Source organism: Cebus imitator, unplaced genomic scaffold, assembly GCF_001604975.1.
Source record: "Cebus imitator isolate Cc_AM_T3 unplaced genomic scaffold, Cebus_imitator-1.0 Scaffold62, whole genome shotgun sequence".
Classification (NCBI taxonomy): Eukaryota; Metazoa; Chordata; class Mammalia; order Primates; family Cebidae; genus Cebus; species Cebus imitator.
The window spans coordinates 5,526,051-5,541,013 of record NW_016107377.1 but is presented as its reverse complement, the minus strand read 5'-3'; the positions used below and the strand labels follow the sequence as shown (position 1 = coordinate 5,541,013).

The 14,963-nt window shown below is 48.3% G+C and overlaps 1 protein-coding gene across 6 annotated transcripts in view; it reads right to left on the bottom strand.

The window, feature by feature from the left end:
• STK24 (serine/threonine kinase 24) overlaps positions 1 to 14,963 on the bottom strand; it is a 128,099-nt gene that overhangs the window by 19,847 nt on the left and 93,289 nt on the right. For all 6 annotated transcript variants that reach the window (XM_017530040.2, XM_017530039.1, XM_037739088.1 and 3 more), the window contains exons 3-5: positions 9,742 to 9,798; positions 2,365 to 2,473; positions 1,855 to 2,012 (exon numbers count right to left, since the gene is read on the bottom strand). In XM_017530040.2, coding sequence (XP_017385529.1) covers positions 1,855 to 2,012; positions 2,365 to 2,473; positions 9,742 to 9,798 — 324 coding nt within the window. The remainder of the gene's footprint in view (positions 1 to 1,854; positions 2,013 to 2,364; positions 2,474 to 9,741; positions 9,799 to 14,963) is intronic.

Genomic DNA, 14,963 nt, shown 5'->3' with positions numbered 1-14,963 from the left:
GAGGAAAGGAAATCCAAGCTCAGAGTCCTCAGTCACATGGCAGATCAGCTATTTTATTACAGTGAATGAGAAGAGAATAATCAGGGTGGTGTCATCCAATGAGTTAAGAAACATGGGTTCTAGTCTCAGCCTTACCAAAATCTACACGGATGAACTTTGACAAATGGGCTTCAGTTTAAAATAAAGAACATGGACTAAACAGGTAAGCTCCTGGTCAAGTCCTAAAATTACATGAGCCCAGGAAAAGGGCCAACAGCCAAGGTGGCTGCAGAAATGAGATGCAGCCAAGGCGGTGTCCCTCCCACATGGGGCAGAGACACTCCCACATAGCACACACACCCAAGACCAGCCAGGTCTGCTATGTGGGGGGTGGGGGGGGGGAACCACTAGTCACTCACTGGCCAGCAGCTGTCAAGGCCACCACAGTGCTCAGAAAATCCATGGCCACTGCTACCACTCAACAGTGAGACAGTTGGGCTCACTCCTCCCGTGGTGAAACCAGTTACGCCCACAACCTGAGCTACAACCTGGACACTTTTTTTTTTTTGAGATGGAGTCTCACTCTGTCAGCCAGGCTGGAGTGTAGTAGCATGATCTTGGCTAACTGTAACCTTTGCCTCCTGGGTTCAAGCAATTCTTGCCTTAGCCTCCCGAGTAGCTGGGACTACAGGCGCACGCTGCCACGCCCAGCTAATTTTTTGTATTTTTTTTTTAGTAGAGACAGGGTTTTGCCATGTTGCCCAGGCTTGTCACGACTACTGAGCTCAGGCAATCTGCCTGCCTCTGCCTCCCAAATGCTGGGATTACAGGCATGAGACACCACACCCAACCAGACACTAACAGTCTGTGGCTGGCAAAGTGACCCTGGGTCTGCAGGGAAAGTCACCTGGTGCTTCCTCTACTATGTTTAACAAGGTGGGAAGTCTACTGAGTACTGGGAAGATTTCTATTTAAAAGACCAGCAAGGTTTGGCCTAGACACATATCTGAGCTAAATATTTGTTTGCTCAGAAATCTGGGGCCCAGGAAAGCCTATTCTCTGTGGATCACGAGGCGTGTTAACTGCAGGCAGGGTCCTGAGAAGAGCAGACTGTGGGAACTGAAGTTAAATCGGAGCCCGGGGAGGCAAAGCCCCGGGATTTTTCGTCCCATCTGACAGAGTTCACAAAGGGGGAGGGGCAGCCGAGAAAAAGAGTATGAGAAAAAGTAGGAGACCGTACACAGGACAAGTGAGAACAGTGGGAAGAAAGGGTGAGGATTTCATCTCATGTTGACAAGGACCCGCTGGGAAAGAATCCTGAGAATTAAAAATAATAGGAAGACTCTGCAGCAGCCACTCGAAGCACGTTCTTTCTCTGTTCTCTCACCTCCGTGGACCCCTTTTTCTCTTATGGGAGACAGCCCCTTTCCCTACAGTCCTCTCAAGGCTGCAGAGAATCATACACTTGCACGTCAACCCCCAGCTGTGCCCAGAGAGCAGGGGGAGCCCTCCGCAGCCCCACATGCCTCCAGCCCTTGCCACCACTACCCCTCACCACTGCCACTGCAGCCCTTCTGTTCCTCCCAGCCCCTCTGTCCTGTGTCCCCACCCCCACCAAACACACATGGCCTGAGCTAAAAACCTCAGCCATGGTGGGCTGGATAAGCAAAGGGTATTCAACGACAGAGCAGGAGACAGAGGATAAAACTGTTTTGTAAACAAGGCTGAAGAGCTACCCAAATTACCCACCTCAAGGTACCAGCTTCCTTCCAACTTAGAAAAGCCACCAGGTTCAAGAGCGAAAGGTGGGAGCCCTACAGACCTAGTGAGGCCAGACCTAGTGGGGCACAGTGCCGGCCCCCGCCTTCCCCTCACCTTGGAGTCGTAGGCCGACTGCTTGATGACCTCGGGTGCCATCCAGAACGGGGTGCCCACAAAGGTGTTCCTTTTGATCTGGGTGTCGGTCAGCTGGCCAGCCACGCCAAAGTCCGCCAGCTTCACCTCACCGTGCTCAGACAGCAGGACGTTGGCCGCTGCAAAGGAAAGCCAAGGGCGCCCTAGACGGCGTGGACTCACGACTCCGTGCACTGCCGCAAGGAACACGCGCTTCTTGTCCCCAGCCAGGTGGCAGGCCCGAGAACACGCACCAGAGCTACATTTTTCGTCAGACACCCTCAGAGCCAGCCCAGCCCAGGCAAGGCTTGATTCTGCCCAAACAATTACAGTCCACTAAAGGACCTTTAAAAAAACAAACAGCCAGAGAAAACAGCTCTGCTGAATGAAGCCAAGCCAGCAGAGAAGCAAAGCAGAGCCCACGAGGAAACCCCGCGGCCACCCACCTCCACCTTCAGTATCTCAACGGCAGGAAAACGGACGTGCTCTTACCTTTAATGTCTCTATGGATTTTCTTCTCTGAATGGAGATAATCAAGTCCTTTCAGTATTTCTCTTAATATAGTAGCGATCTGGGTTTCATCTAACGAGCCAGGTTCTAACTAAGAAGAGAACAAATTCTCAAAGTTACTTAAATGATTATCTAATGAGAAGTCTGAGACAAAACAGAAGCACCCCCATGTTAATGAACAAGGATAAAATCTTAAATCTTCTTCACTTAAAACACATGATTTTGCCCAAACAATTACAGCCCACTAAAGGACCCTTAAAAAAAACAAAGAGCCAGAAGAAAACGGCTTTACTGAATGAAGGCAAGCCAGCAGAGAAGCAAAGCAGAGCCCACGAGGAAACCCCACGGCCCCGCCCGCACCTGCTGCTGACCACAGGGCACCCCTCAGGCCCTGGCAAGGGCCAGTCACAGGCTGGGGAATTTCACTCCAGGAAACAAACAGCGCAGAAACACACAGAGCAGCCAGGATCTGCCCTAACATATGTGGTTCCCTTACCAGAAGGCTCACCCCTGGTACCCAAAAAAACACCTAGGAAAGAAAGCCAAGGAGCCAACGGCCTCTGAGATCTTTGTACTAGAATTTTAAAAATCTGCAGTTAAAGCTCTCCAACTTTGGGGAATACAGCTGAAAGAGCTTAAATCCTAATAGTTTGGGATTTGTTATATAACAGATATTATATAATAAAATTACTATTTATTAATCCCTGAGGTAATAATTATCTCTGAAAGCTTTTATTCTCAGAAACTCAAAATAATTGTTTCTGTTGACTCCTTTATATCCACAACTGTGTAAGATGAAAGGGAGAAATGTCAGGTGTGCACATCTCCACATAAAAGGAGAGGAAAAGCGGGTTCACAGGCTCACTTCAAACCAGAATGGAAGCCCCCCGCCCCAGGCAGAGCGGGGCAGTCCGTCACACACAGGATGACAGTGGCAAAGCCACCAACGCTCCCTGGAACCATGGACACGGAGCCAGACTGAGGGCAGACATCTAATCCAATGCGAGCAGGTTTCCCCCGAGTCACCATTCCCCATTCTGTGTTTTCAGACTTGACAGTGAATGTTTTCCCAGCCCACATCCACACATTTTAGCCAATAGGAAGAACAATCCGGTGCCTTTTACTAAGTTTTAAAAAGATAAGTAAACATGCTTTAAGCCAAGGGATGGAAACTCAGGGGCTCCTCCATGGGAAGCGACTCAGGCGGGCACATGTTTGGGACAGACCCTGACAGTCCCCCTTGTGTCCTCCCACCTGCTTCACCAGGACGTCCTGTTCAATACCCTAAAGGGCTTATGGGGCAGTGTGGGGGCAACTGAGACAGCCCTTGTCACCTAAACCCCAGCCTGACTCACACCTGGCGCTGCTTTCCGCTCATCAGCGAGCTGTGCTTGCAGGCCCACCCCAGTCTACACAGCAACCCCAGGGTCAGGCCCACACTTGGAGGTGGCCTCTCCTCACACGCTGGCCTCACTGGGACTCCAGCCCGCCTGGCAGCAGACACACCTGGAATCCAGCCGCCCCTGGCCACCTCCACTCAGGACCGAGGTTCAGGGAACGCACTTGCTTTCAGTTTGACCTCACACCTATGCTTGGAGAAAATCGAAATGCCTGTGTCCACTGCCTGCCAGGAATTATCTCAAATTCCAAGTAAGATACTGTCTAAAAGTTAGCTCGGACTAAGACATTACGGCACATACCCTGTTCCCCAGAACGTAGTTTTTCCCAGTTATCTGACCAAGTGTCTTATTTTTAAGAAATGCATGTGGAAACTAGTATTCTAAAGAACACAAGCTGGAAAATCTTGCCTTTAGTCTGCTTTCTCCACATCTATTTTTCAGTGTTCACAGAACGTAGAAATTTTAATTTTTAAAACGAGGAACACAGACTTTTCTCATCACCTGAGGGAAAGGAGGGAGGAGGATAGAGAGTCGGAGTATTTGCTTTTGTTCACGACCGTGGAGTGCAGGGGAAACCAGTCGGTCAAAGATCGAAGTCACATTAGAGGCTGGACATGGTGGCTCACGCCTGTAATCCCAGCACTTTGGGAGGCTGAGGTGGGTGGATCACCTGAGGTCGGGAGTTCGAGACCAGCCTGGCCAACATGGTGAAACCCCGTCTCTACTAAAAATATATGAAAACTAGCCAGGCATGGTGGCACATGCTTGTAATCCCAGCTACGTGATAGGCTGAGGTAGGAGAATCCCTTGAACCCAGGAGGTGGAGGTTGCAGTGAGCTAAGATCGCACCATTGCATTCCAGCCTGGGCAACAGAGCAAGACTCCGTCTCCCAAAAAAAAAAAAAAAAAGAGTCGGGTTCCATCTCCAATCTATTACTTCACCAAGTCTTTGCCCAAGCAGATATCAATAATCTGTGGCTAGACCCAGCTTGATCACCCTCCTTTCCATTATCAAGTCTCCCAAAAGCAACAGCAGAACAGCCTGCTGTCATTCCCAAGGGGCGCTAAGTGGAAGAGGTAAGGAAAACTCGTGGGAAATCCTCCCCTGGTTAATGAAGGGCTGGCTCTATGATGACTATCTGCATGGCTCTGCCCTTTGAAATCTGGCCTGAACACCATCCATCATTGATTTATATGCCCATGGGGAACGAGGGGGAAGGGGAGAAAAAGAGATAAACTCTACTTACTTCGGGGGAAATCCTTGCTGCATCAAAATTCACTATGAAGGGTATTCAGCTGCTTTCTACCCCACAGAATATGGTCTCCATCATTTAGGCAGTTACAGACTCTTCCAATAGCAGCCAGGAAATAAACCTAGACCACATCCTACCTCTGGGTGACATCTAACTCGTTCTCCCCGAGTCTGTCCTCCCCTGCTTCAAAGCTATCAGCCAGGGGCACAGCCACGACAAGAGACCACATTTCCCAGACTCTGAGCAGCAGGCTGTGGTCACGTGACTAAGACCTCGCCAACAGGACAGGCAGGAACAAAGGGCCCCTGCTTGGTCCTGGCCCTGAAGCACTGGCAGCAGGAGAGGACAATGGCTGAAGACCGAGGGAAGCCTGGGGCTCCAGATGGTGGAGCCACCCACAAGCACAGACCACGACAGTGTGGACCAGAGCCACTGACCCCACATGCGGGGGAGAAATTAATTTCTATCTTTTGTGAGACACAGCTTTAGAGCTACTGTGATAGCAACTTGGCCTATACGTTAATGTACGTGCCATCTCAATTTTTAAAACCCATGCTGTGTATTCATTTTTTAAGTTTGTCAAACATCTCTGCCTGATTAAGTGACTGATTTATGTAGCATAGTCCCTTTGTAATTAGATTCCAAGGTTGTCCGTCGGATTCTTTGACAACACTGACTGATCTTTTAATCAGCTAAAACCTTCTGTCACAGGCCCTCTGTGGCTCATCCTTACTCCAGCTCCCCATTCACGTCCCCCTGACTTGTTTTCCCTGTGGGAAGGAACCTTCTAACAAACAGTGTAACTGACAGCCCTCCCCCACAGACACAGTCCTCCCCGAGAGCAGGACTCTCCACTGCTGTGTCCACCACAATAACCCGAATGGCCAGAGCACAGCCCGACACACAGGAGGACACAAGTCTATGATGAATTAAAAATGATTCCCTCACTAGGCTACAAAGATGGACTGCACTGTACGTTAGGGTGTCTTGGACTGCATGTTACTTCTTATGCTCTTCTAAGTCAGGGCACCCTGCAGGTGGCTGGCACTTGAGAGATGACTGACGTCAGTAGTTTTCAAGCTACATTCCAAAGAGCACAGTGGCCTTGGGAATCATATGGACACTGAATTTCAATTTACCGTTTTATTTTAAATTTTTTTTAACAGAGCACACTCAAATACGTGCATTCAAAATAAAATGTATGCCTATTTTATATTCATGGCTCTTAATGATACCGTCTCTCTGGTTGGGCGTGGTGGCTCACGCTTGTAATCCCAGCACTTTGGGAGGCCAAGGCAGGTAGAACATGAGATCAGGAGTTGGAGACCAGCCTGGCCAATATGGTGAAATCCCATCTCTATTAAAAATACAAAAATTAGCTGGGCATGGTGGCATGCACCTGTTGTCCCAGCTACTTGGGAGGCTGGAGCAGAAAAATCACTTGAACCCAGGAAGCAGAGATTGCAGTGAGCCGAGAATGCGCCACCGCACTCCAGCCTGGGTGATGGAGCAAGACTCTGTCTTACAAAAATAATAAATAAAAGTAATAATAATACTGTCTCTTTATTTGCCAAACAAGATCCCAAATTTGCATCGTTTTAAAAGTTAAAAAGCACCCGGAGAGTGGAAAAGGCAGCTGCTAACGGATGTACCCCGTGCCAGCTGAGGAATGCCCATGTCCGACAGCAGACCTGGGCTCCTCCCAGCCTTCAAGTCCTAAAGCCTCTCCGCTTCGTCCTTCGCACTGATGTGTGGAGCCCAAGATTTATGTATAGGCCATGTTGTCTGCCACCCAATCTTCAACTTGGGGCAAAGTCACTTCCCCTCTCTAGGGCACCCCATGCATCTGTAAAATTCCTGATGGGCTTTCAATTCTCCTCGGCTCCGGGAGACCCTTGCACCTAGAGAGGGCCCAGTGGTGTGGATATGGGAAGGAAGTAAAGACAGCGACAGCTCCCAGCCTACCTCCAAAACACCCCATTCCATCAAAGCATGGCCTCTTTGCAGGGCTGAGAGCAGGCCAACAGAAAAGGGTAAAAGATGAAGAAAGACGACAACATCAGAGGTCGGGGAAGGACAGCGTGGGGTCAAGGGAGACCACAAGCTCTGAGCTAGCAGAGCCAGGGTCCAGGCCCAGCTCTATCTGCTAGCTGGGACCTCTCACCCCAGGGTCTCCATCCCAGCACCAATTAAATGAGATGATTAGTGACATTCAAAAGGGAGTGTCTTTCCCTTGTCACCAGCACTCCTTAAGCATAAGTGAACAGTGGTTTGCTGGGAGTCTCACACCATCTGGGTTTTTTTTTTTTAGTGGAGAGTTTTACCCTTCCTTCCAACTGCAATGTCTAAAATTTCACAGACTGCAATTCAAAGAAATCTGAAGAAGGTTATCATCAAACAAATTATCATACCATTAAAAATGAACATTCTAAAGCATTACTGGAATTGCTCTTCTGAAGGACTTAACGTTGGAAAGAGCCCCTGCAAACAACTTCATACTACAAATGAAATTCACTTAATAGTAAATCTAATTACAGAAAATGAAGTAATTTTCTACATTTCTGTAGTATTTCCCAACAGAGTGAAAAAATGAAAAGCTCTTTACGTACTGTGAATATTTATGGAAAGGAACCAAAATAAGTCGTAAAAGTAATCCCACTATGTTGCTGTTTTTCCCTTTTTAACATAATTTTCATATCATATTAATTTTTCTTGAAATCTCCCCCCTTTTGAGTTTTTGAGATGGAGTCTCAGGCAATCTTGGCTCACTGCAACCTCTGCCTTCCAGGTTCAAGAAATTCTCCTGCCTCAGCCTCCCAAGTAGCCGCGACTACAGGCGCATGCCACCACGCCCAGCTAATGTTTGTACTTTTAGTAGAGATGAGGTTTCAATATGTTGGCCAGGATGGTCTCCATCTCTTGACCTCGTGATCCACCTGCCTCGGCCTCCCAACGTGCTGGAATTACAGGCATGGTGAATGAACCACAGCGCCCAACCAAAATCTCCCTTTTTAATACTATTTTTATCAATTGTTTCTATGGTTTGTAACACTGTCTGAGTATGTAAATTGGGTACATTAGCCTCCTGGAGATACATATAGTTTCAGAAGTTTATCTTCCAAAAAAAACCTAGCAATTGCTACTATTACTGTGAGAAAGAAGTTTTTTTCTTTTTTAAATTATTTATTTATTTTAGAATTAAATAATTTTGTAGAGATGGGATTTTGCAGTGTGGCCCAGGCCAGTCCTAAACTTCTGGGCTCAACTGATCCTCCCACCTCAGCCTCCCAAAGTGCACAGATTATAAGCATGAGCCACTGTACCAGGCCTTTGAAGTTTCCTCTCAAAGGGGCTTTCTTTCCTTAATGAATCAAATCTGTGCAGCCTATACTAAAAAAACACACCTTCCTTCACTCTCCCTGCAACAGCAGTGGAAACTGCAGCCCGTCATCCTGATGGCTGTCAATCATCTGGGACCCATCCTCTAATACTACAAAGACAGATCTGGCCTATCTTGAAAATCACCACCCACCTAAATGCTCTGTGCTTAGAAGGAGGGGTGGGGACAGAGTGCTTATCACAGCGACTTTGCTGCATAATCACAGCGGGGATGAGATAGCAAGTGCTAAACGGCTGTACAAATTCTTTAAAAAAAAAAAAAAAAAAGTTTGCATTTACTATGTTTCAAGGATGACTTCAACTGTGCTCGTGATATATGCTGGTTATCTGTGAGCACTGCATCAAAACCCAACAGGAAGCCAGGTTTTACACAAGTGAATCTCAGACCAGGACAGTACAGCCACCTCCACCTGGCTTCCACTACCCGACGTGTGGACTGGAGGCCACAGAAGTCACTGCAGGGGAGTTCAGAGGAGGAGACATCCGTGGTACAGGCCAGCCCCACCTCCACACCCTGGCAGCGCCAGCAAGCGGGGAAATGTGTGCTCCCCTGGGCATGACCATGCTCCCACGTCCAACACCCGACCTCAGTAATCACAGCCTGCCTCTTACTTCCAAAATGAAAATATTACATGCTCGTTGTGGAAACTAAGTTGTCAGGTGAAATATTAAACGATGATGAGATAACAGCTCTACAAAAGTAAATAACATCTGTTTCAGAAAATAAGCTACCAAACCGTTCTTAGGTGATGTAATTCTAGGCATGATCCTTCATTGCTTCTTTAAAAAGTAGGCCTATAGATTGGGTGTGGTGGCTCATGCCTATAATCCCAGCACTTTGGGAGGCTGACACGGTGGGGGCGGGGTGGGGCAGGGGGCGGGATCGCTTCAGGTCAGGAGTTTGAGAACAGTGTGACCAACACAGTGAAATCCTATTTCTACTTTAAAAAAAAAAAAAAAAAAAAAAAATTGGCCTGGCATGGTGCCACACACCTGTAGTCCCAGTTAATTGGAAGGCTGAGACACAAGAATCGTTTGTGCCCAGGAGGTGGAAGTAGCAGTGAGCTGACTGTGCCATACTGCACTCCAGCCTGGTTAACAGGGCAAGACTGTCTCAAAAAAAAAAAAAAAAGTAGACCAACAATTTTTAGTAATATATACGAAGCAAAAACACATAAGGAATAGTTTCATTCCTTTTTTAATACAGCTTGAAAGAAAAAGAAATGGATACATACAACGGATTCTTTAAAACCCCAGCTTCTTGAGAAAAAGGTTTATATGTATTCTGCATCCAACGTAATACTTACTAGATCTAGTGCGGAGCCTCCACCAAGATATTCCATTATTATCCATAGTTTTGTATCCTATAAAACAAAAACAGAAACAAATCACTTTCAAAGTGAATACAGGGAATTTTTTTTTAATAATCAAAGGGTATTTTTCACTATTACATAGGAACTAGAAAGTTTTACAAACAAATACCAGCAAGGAAAGTACATCAAACCGAGAAGTGAGCAGCAACCCCCCGAGTGCAGGGAAACCCCCATCATGATCTGGGCGGGAGCCGTGGGAAGTGATCGGGGGCCCACACCAGACTTGAGGGCTCCAGGGAGTGTGTTCCAGCCCCACTGTCCCAGGATCTCGGAAGCGGGACCAGGGTGTTTCCATTTTTAGGCCACTTCACGGGGCGAGGGGGTCCTCAGGCACAGCCAGCACTGAGAACCCGCAGCCACTCGAGGCAGAGGCGTCACACACATCAGGGCAGCAGTGCGCTGACAAGACCCTCTCCTCCCTCTCCCTCCCATAGCACTAAGCTTCCCCCATACCTCCACCATGTCTCCAGGTCCCTGTGAGCAGAGGGGCCGCCTAGTGTGGCCTCTGACTCACTTGCCTGTTCTAGCAGCTCCAAAAACTGCCACAATCTCCCCCTGCTCAGGGAGCTTTCCAAAAAAGCAGACCTGGCCTAACATGCATGTCTGGGTCCTCTCAAGGCCCCAGCTCCCCACGGTACCCAGCTCTGCACCTGTCTTCCCTGTGGTCTCTCTTGAAGCTACTCAGCCCTCATGACTTCCAGAGTTCTCTTTTTAAAAACACAAATCCCAAAGTGCTACTCCCTGGAAAACACACCTGAAAATCCCCCGCCCTCCTGGGGGAGGCAGGCAGTGTAGGGAACAGGGACGAGCCTGGGAAGGATCTGGATCCCGACTCCCGCTTCACAACCCAGAGACCCGGGCAGCTGTCTCCTGAGCTTCTGCACAAGGCCCTGGCCAAGAGCCTGGCCATGGCGAGCGGCCAAGAACCCATGGCTGGCACAGGACGCCACCGCCAGAGTGCGGGTTCACAGTGGGTTCACGGGGTTGGGACACCAGCCTGCTTCACCGCTGACTCAGGACTCGGTGGTGGCATTCGCACGCACGGAGGAAAGAAGAAGAAATCCTTCTGAGGTTCTTTGGCCCCTCAGGAGAGCACTGTGCCCAGCTCCCAGAATATCTGAGGAAGACCCCTTCGCTCGTCCCACTGCAGGTCTCACTGCGCTGACTCCAGCTGGGCTCACCCTTCCAGAACGCATCCCAACCTCCCAGGCCTTTTTGCTTTTGGAGTTTCCGCAAGTCAGGAAAACCCTTCACTTGTCTTCCCTCCCCACGCCCTGGGCAAACTTTACTTTTATATCGATTGCTCTAATTTTCATTTCAGGTTTATTTCTCTGTGTTTTCCACTTACAGCAAACTCAAGTGCCCAGGGACAGTGCTGGCATGCTCCAGCTCAGTAAATGTTAACTGTGGACCCCGTGACCAAGGAAGGGTAACTCGTGTTAACTCTAGGGAGCCACTGATGGCAAGATTCACTGTGTTTATACAATACATTCCTCTCAAAATCCCAACTCAATCCTGCCATCTGGAGTTGATTCTAAGACAGTCCAAATAAACAGTCTAAGTTTTAACATATGTCAAATGCTTTTCAAGCTTTTAAATGCCCTTGACTACTAAGATAATAAAGACAACTTCAGTCTTGACTGGACAAGGCGCAGAAGCTTCGAATGTGTCTGACACCCAACTCACAGGGCCAGGCATGCCACTCATTCACTAACCACCCAGTCAAGGGCACCTGCCTAGAGGAGGCTTGCTGATCCCAGGTTTTGATTTCAGGGCAGCTTCCACCATCAAGAGAGTCCTTCAGCACACCTTCCTCTCACACACACACTCTCTTGCAGGCTTCCACAATGCATGCTTCCGGGGAATGGGCAAGCCACAGTAAGCTCTTCCAGGAAAACACCAGTATCTTTTTGGATGGCATGGAAATCTACATCACTTTTCTCTTAGGAGGGCTGGGAACTTTGACATTCCTACTCCCACCCCCCTTTTAATGACTGCTGTTTAACTGGCTCCCATCCCTTCTATTTTCTGGGCAGTAAGTCTGCTCACAGCAAGGCAAGCTCCCAGCAGGGAGGTAATCTCCCCCAGCCTCTTCTCCCCCTGCAACCAGCTGTCCAATATGACACCCTGGGAAACAATCTTTTGCTGACTTAGGGGACTGAGTGTCACTAGGCAGCTTCCTGAAGCAGCAAGGCACAAGTGTGTACCCCACTGTTCATCTGCACTTCCAAAGCTCCACCCTCCTCAGTTCACTGCTGCTCTCAATCTGACCAAGGTAGGTCACTACCTGCCAGGTAAACAAAATAACTGTCACCTGGCTACTTTCTCCTTTAAGGAGCTCTCGCAGGACACATCAACCAGGTTTTCAGTGTTGCCCGGATCCCTCCCGGGATGTGCAAGCAACAACAGAACATCCAGAAGCTGTCCACCCAGAGCAAACCACTCCTCAGGACCAAAGCCACCTGCTTCCTGGAGAGGACGATGGAGAAAAAAGACAGCTTTGCCTGTTTAACCTCCAGCTCCTTCCTGGTAGCAGACGCAGTGGGTGGGAAGGCTACCCAGACACGAGGCTCACCAGGCTCCAGGGCACTCAGGAAACTGGCTCAAGTCCTTATTCAGGTCACTGCGTCTCAAATACCTGGGCTGGGCCTGTGACTCACACTCCAGCCCCAACAACCACGGGGTGGAACATCATGTCAGGAAAAGCTCCACTCTGGGTGGAACCTGCTTTTCAACTTCACTGGGTGTATAAGCACCTGAGGGGTTCGCTGTGCCCACTGCCTAGATACAGCTGATTCATCAAGACAGGGAAACTGCAATCAAGAAAGAGCAATTCACACAGAGCTGGCTGAGCAGGAGACCGGAGTTTTATTATTACTCAAATCAGTCTCTCCAAACATTCAGGAGCAGTTTTTAAGGATAATTTGGTGGGTGGGGGGAAACCAGTGAGCCCGAAGTGCTGACTGGTCAGAGATGGAACCATAAGGAGTCGGGGCTGTCTTCCTGTGCTCAGTCAGTTCCTGGGTGGGGGGGCCACAAGATCAGATGAGCCAGTTTATTGATCTGGACGGTACCAGCTGATCCATCAAGTGCGGGGTCTGTAAAATATCTCAAGCACTGATCTTAGGAGCAGTTTAGAGGGAGTCAGAATCTTGTAGCCTCCAGCTGCATGATTCCTAAACCGTCGCTTCTGATCTTGTGGCCAGTGTTAGTCCTACAAAGGCAATCTAATCCCCAGTCAAGAAGGTCTGCTTTGGGAAAGGGCTGTTATCATCTTTGTTTAAACTATAAATACTAAGTTGTGCTCCCAAAGTTAGGTCAGCCTGTGCCCAGGAATGAATAAGGACGGCTTGGAGGTTAGAAGCAAGATGGAGTCAGTTAAGTTAGATCTTCACTGTCTCAGTCATAATTTTGCAAAGGTGGTTTCAGGTGTGAAACCATTCCAGCTGCTGAAGCTCGGCCCTGGGGACCGGATGGAGCCCACTGGACAGGGGCAGCAGCTGCACCACCATCTGGCATGCCTGGGGCTCTCTGCCTGTGCTCTGCATGCACCAGCCACTAATGGAGGAAGACCCTAACAACCAATGCTAACCACTAAGGATGGCACATTTCCCCTCCTTTCTCCCTGCCACAGAAATGGAAGTGGAGGAGGGGCAGGGTAGACAGTGACCTCAAGGACCGTGACAGAGAAAGGCTGACCTTGTAGCCCGGGTTAAACATCATCTTAGGGTTTCCCTTAGAAGTAGTGGGACGTCGTGGAAGGGGAGGAGAGGAGGCAGCCCATTCTCCAGGGCCTGTCACTTTTCCTCCTGCCTCTGAAAACTCCTTCAAAAAAAAAAAATTGATGAATCCAGGAGCTGGTTTTTTCAAAAGATTAACAAAACAGCTAGACCGCTAGCCAGACTAATAGAGACGAAAAGAGAGAAGAATCAAATAGACACAATAAAAAATGATAAAGGGGTTATTACCACTGATCCCACAGAAATACAAACTACTATGAGAGAATACTATAAACACCTCCACGCAAATAAACTAGAAAATCTAGAAGAAACTGATAAATTTCTAGACACACACACCCTCCCAAGACTAACCCAGGAAGAAGGTGAATCCCTGAATACACCAATAACAAGTTCTAAAATTGAGGCATTAATAGTCTACCGACCAAAAAAGCCCAGGACCAGACAGATTCACAGCCGAATTCTACCAGAGGTACAAAGGGGAGCTGGTACCATTCCTTCTCAAACTATTCCAAACAACAGAAAAAGAGGGACTCCTCCCTAACTCATTTTATGAGGCCAGGATCATCCTAATACCAAAACTGGCAGAGACACAAGTAAAAAAGAATTTCTGGCCAAAATCCCTGATGAACATCGATGTGAAAATCCTCAATAAAATACTGGCAAACCAAATCCATCAGCACATCAAAAAGATTACCACTCATGATCAAGTCAGCTTCATCCCTGGGATGCAAGGCTGGTTCAACATACACAAATCAATAAACGTAATCCATCACATAAACAGAAACGAAGAGAGCGATCCAAGATGGCTGATCACTAGCAGCTCGGGACTGTAGCTCCCACTGAAAGTGCAGAGAACGAGAGGACGCCACACTTTCAGATCAATTTTTGTTGCTCACGCACCAGGAGATTCCCAGCGGAGGAGACCCACGGGTCACCAGTGCGACTCTTGTGGCCGGCGAGGCGGTTTTGCCGTTGCCTTGGTGCGGTGGTTCGTGGTGCAGAGTCAGAAAAACACCATCAATCATAACACCACTGTTTTGGCCGGCGCAGTGGGTTGCTCAGATTTTAGCGCCGGGAACCAACAAGTTGGACGTCCATTCAGAAACCCAACTATAAAGACGGTAATTATAAAGACCACAGATGGATAAATCTATAATGAAGGGAAGAAATCAGCCTAAAAAGGCTGAGAATACCCAAAATCAGAATGCCTCTCCCTCTACAGGGGATCACAGTTCCTCATCAGCAACGGAACAAGGCCTGATGGAGAACAAGTGTGTTCCATTAACAGAAGCAGGCTTTAAAAAGTGGATGATAAGAAACCTCTGGGAATTAAAAGAACTTGTTCTAACCCAATGCAAAGAAACTAAGAACTTTGAAAAAAGGTTCCACGAAATGTTAACAAGAATACACAATTTA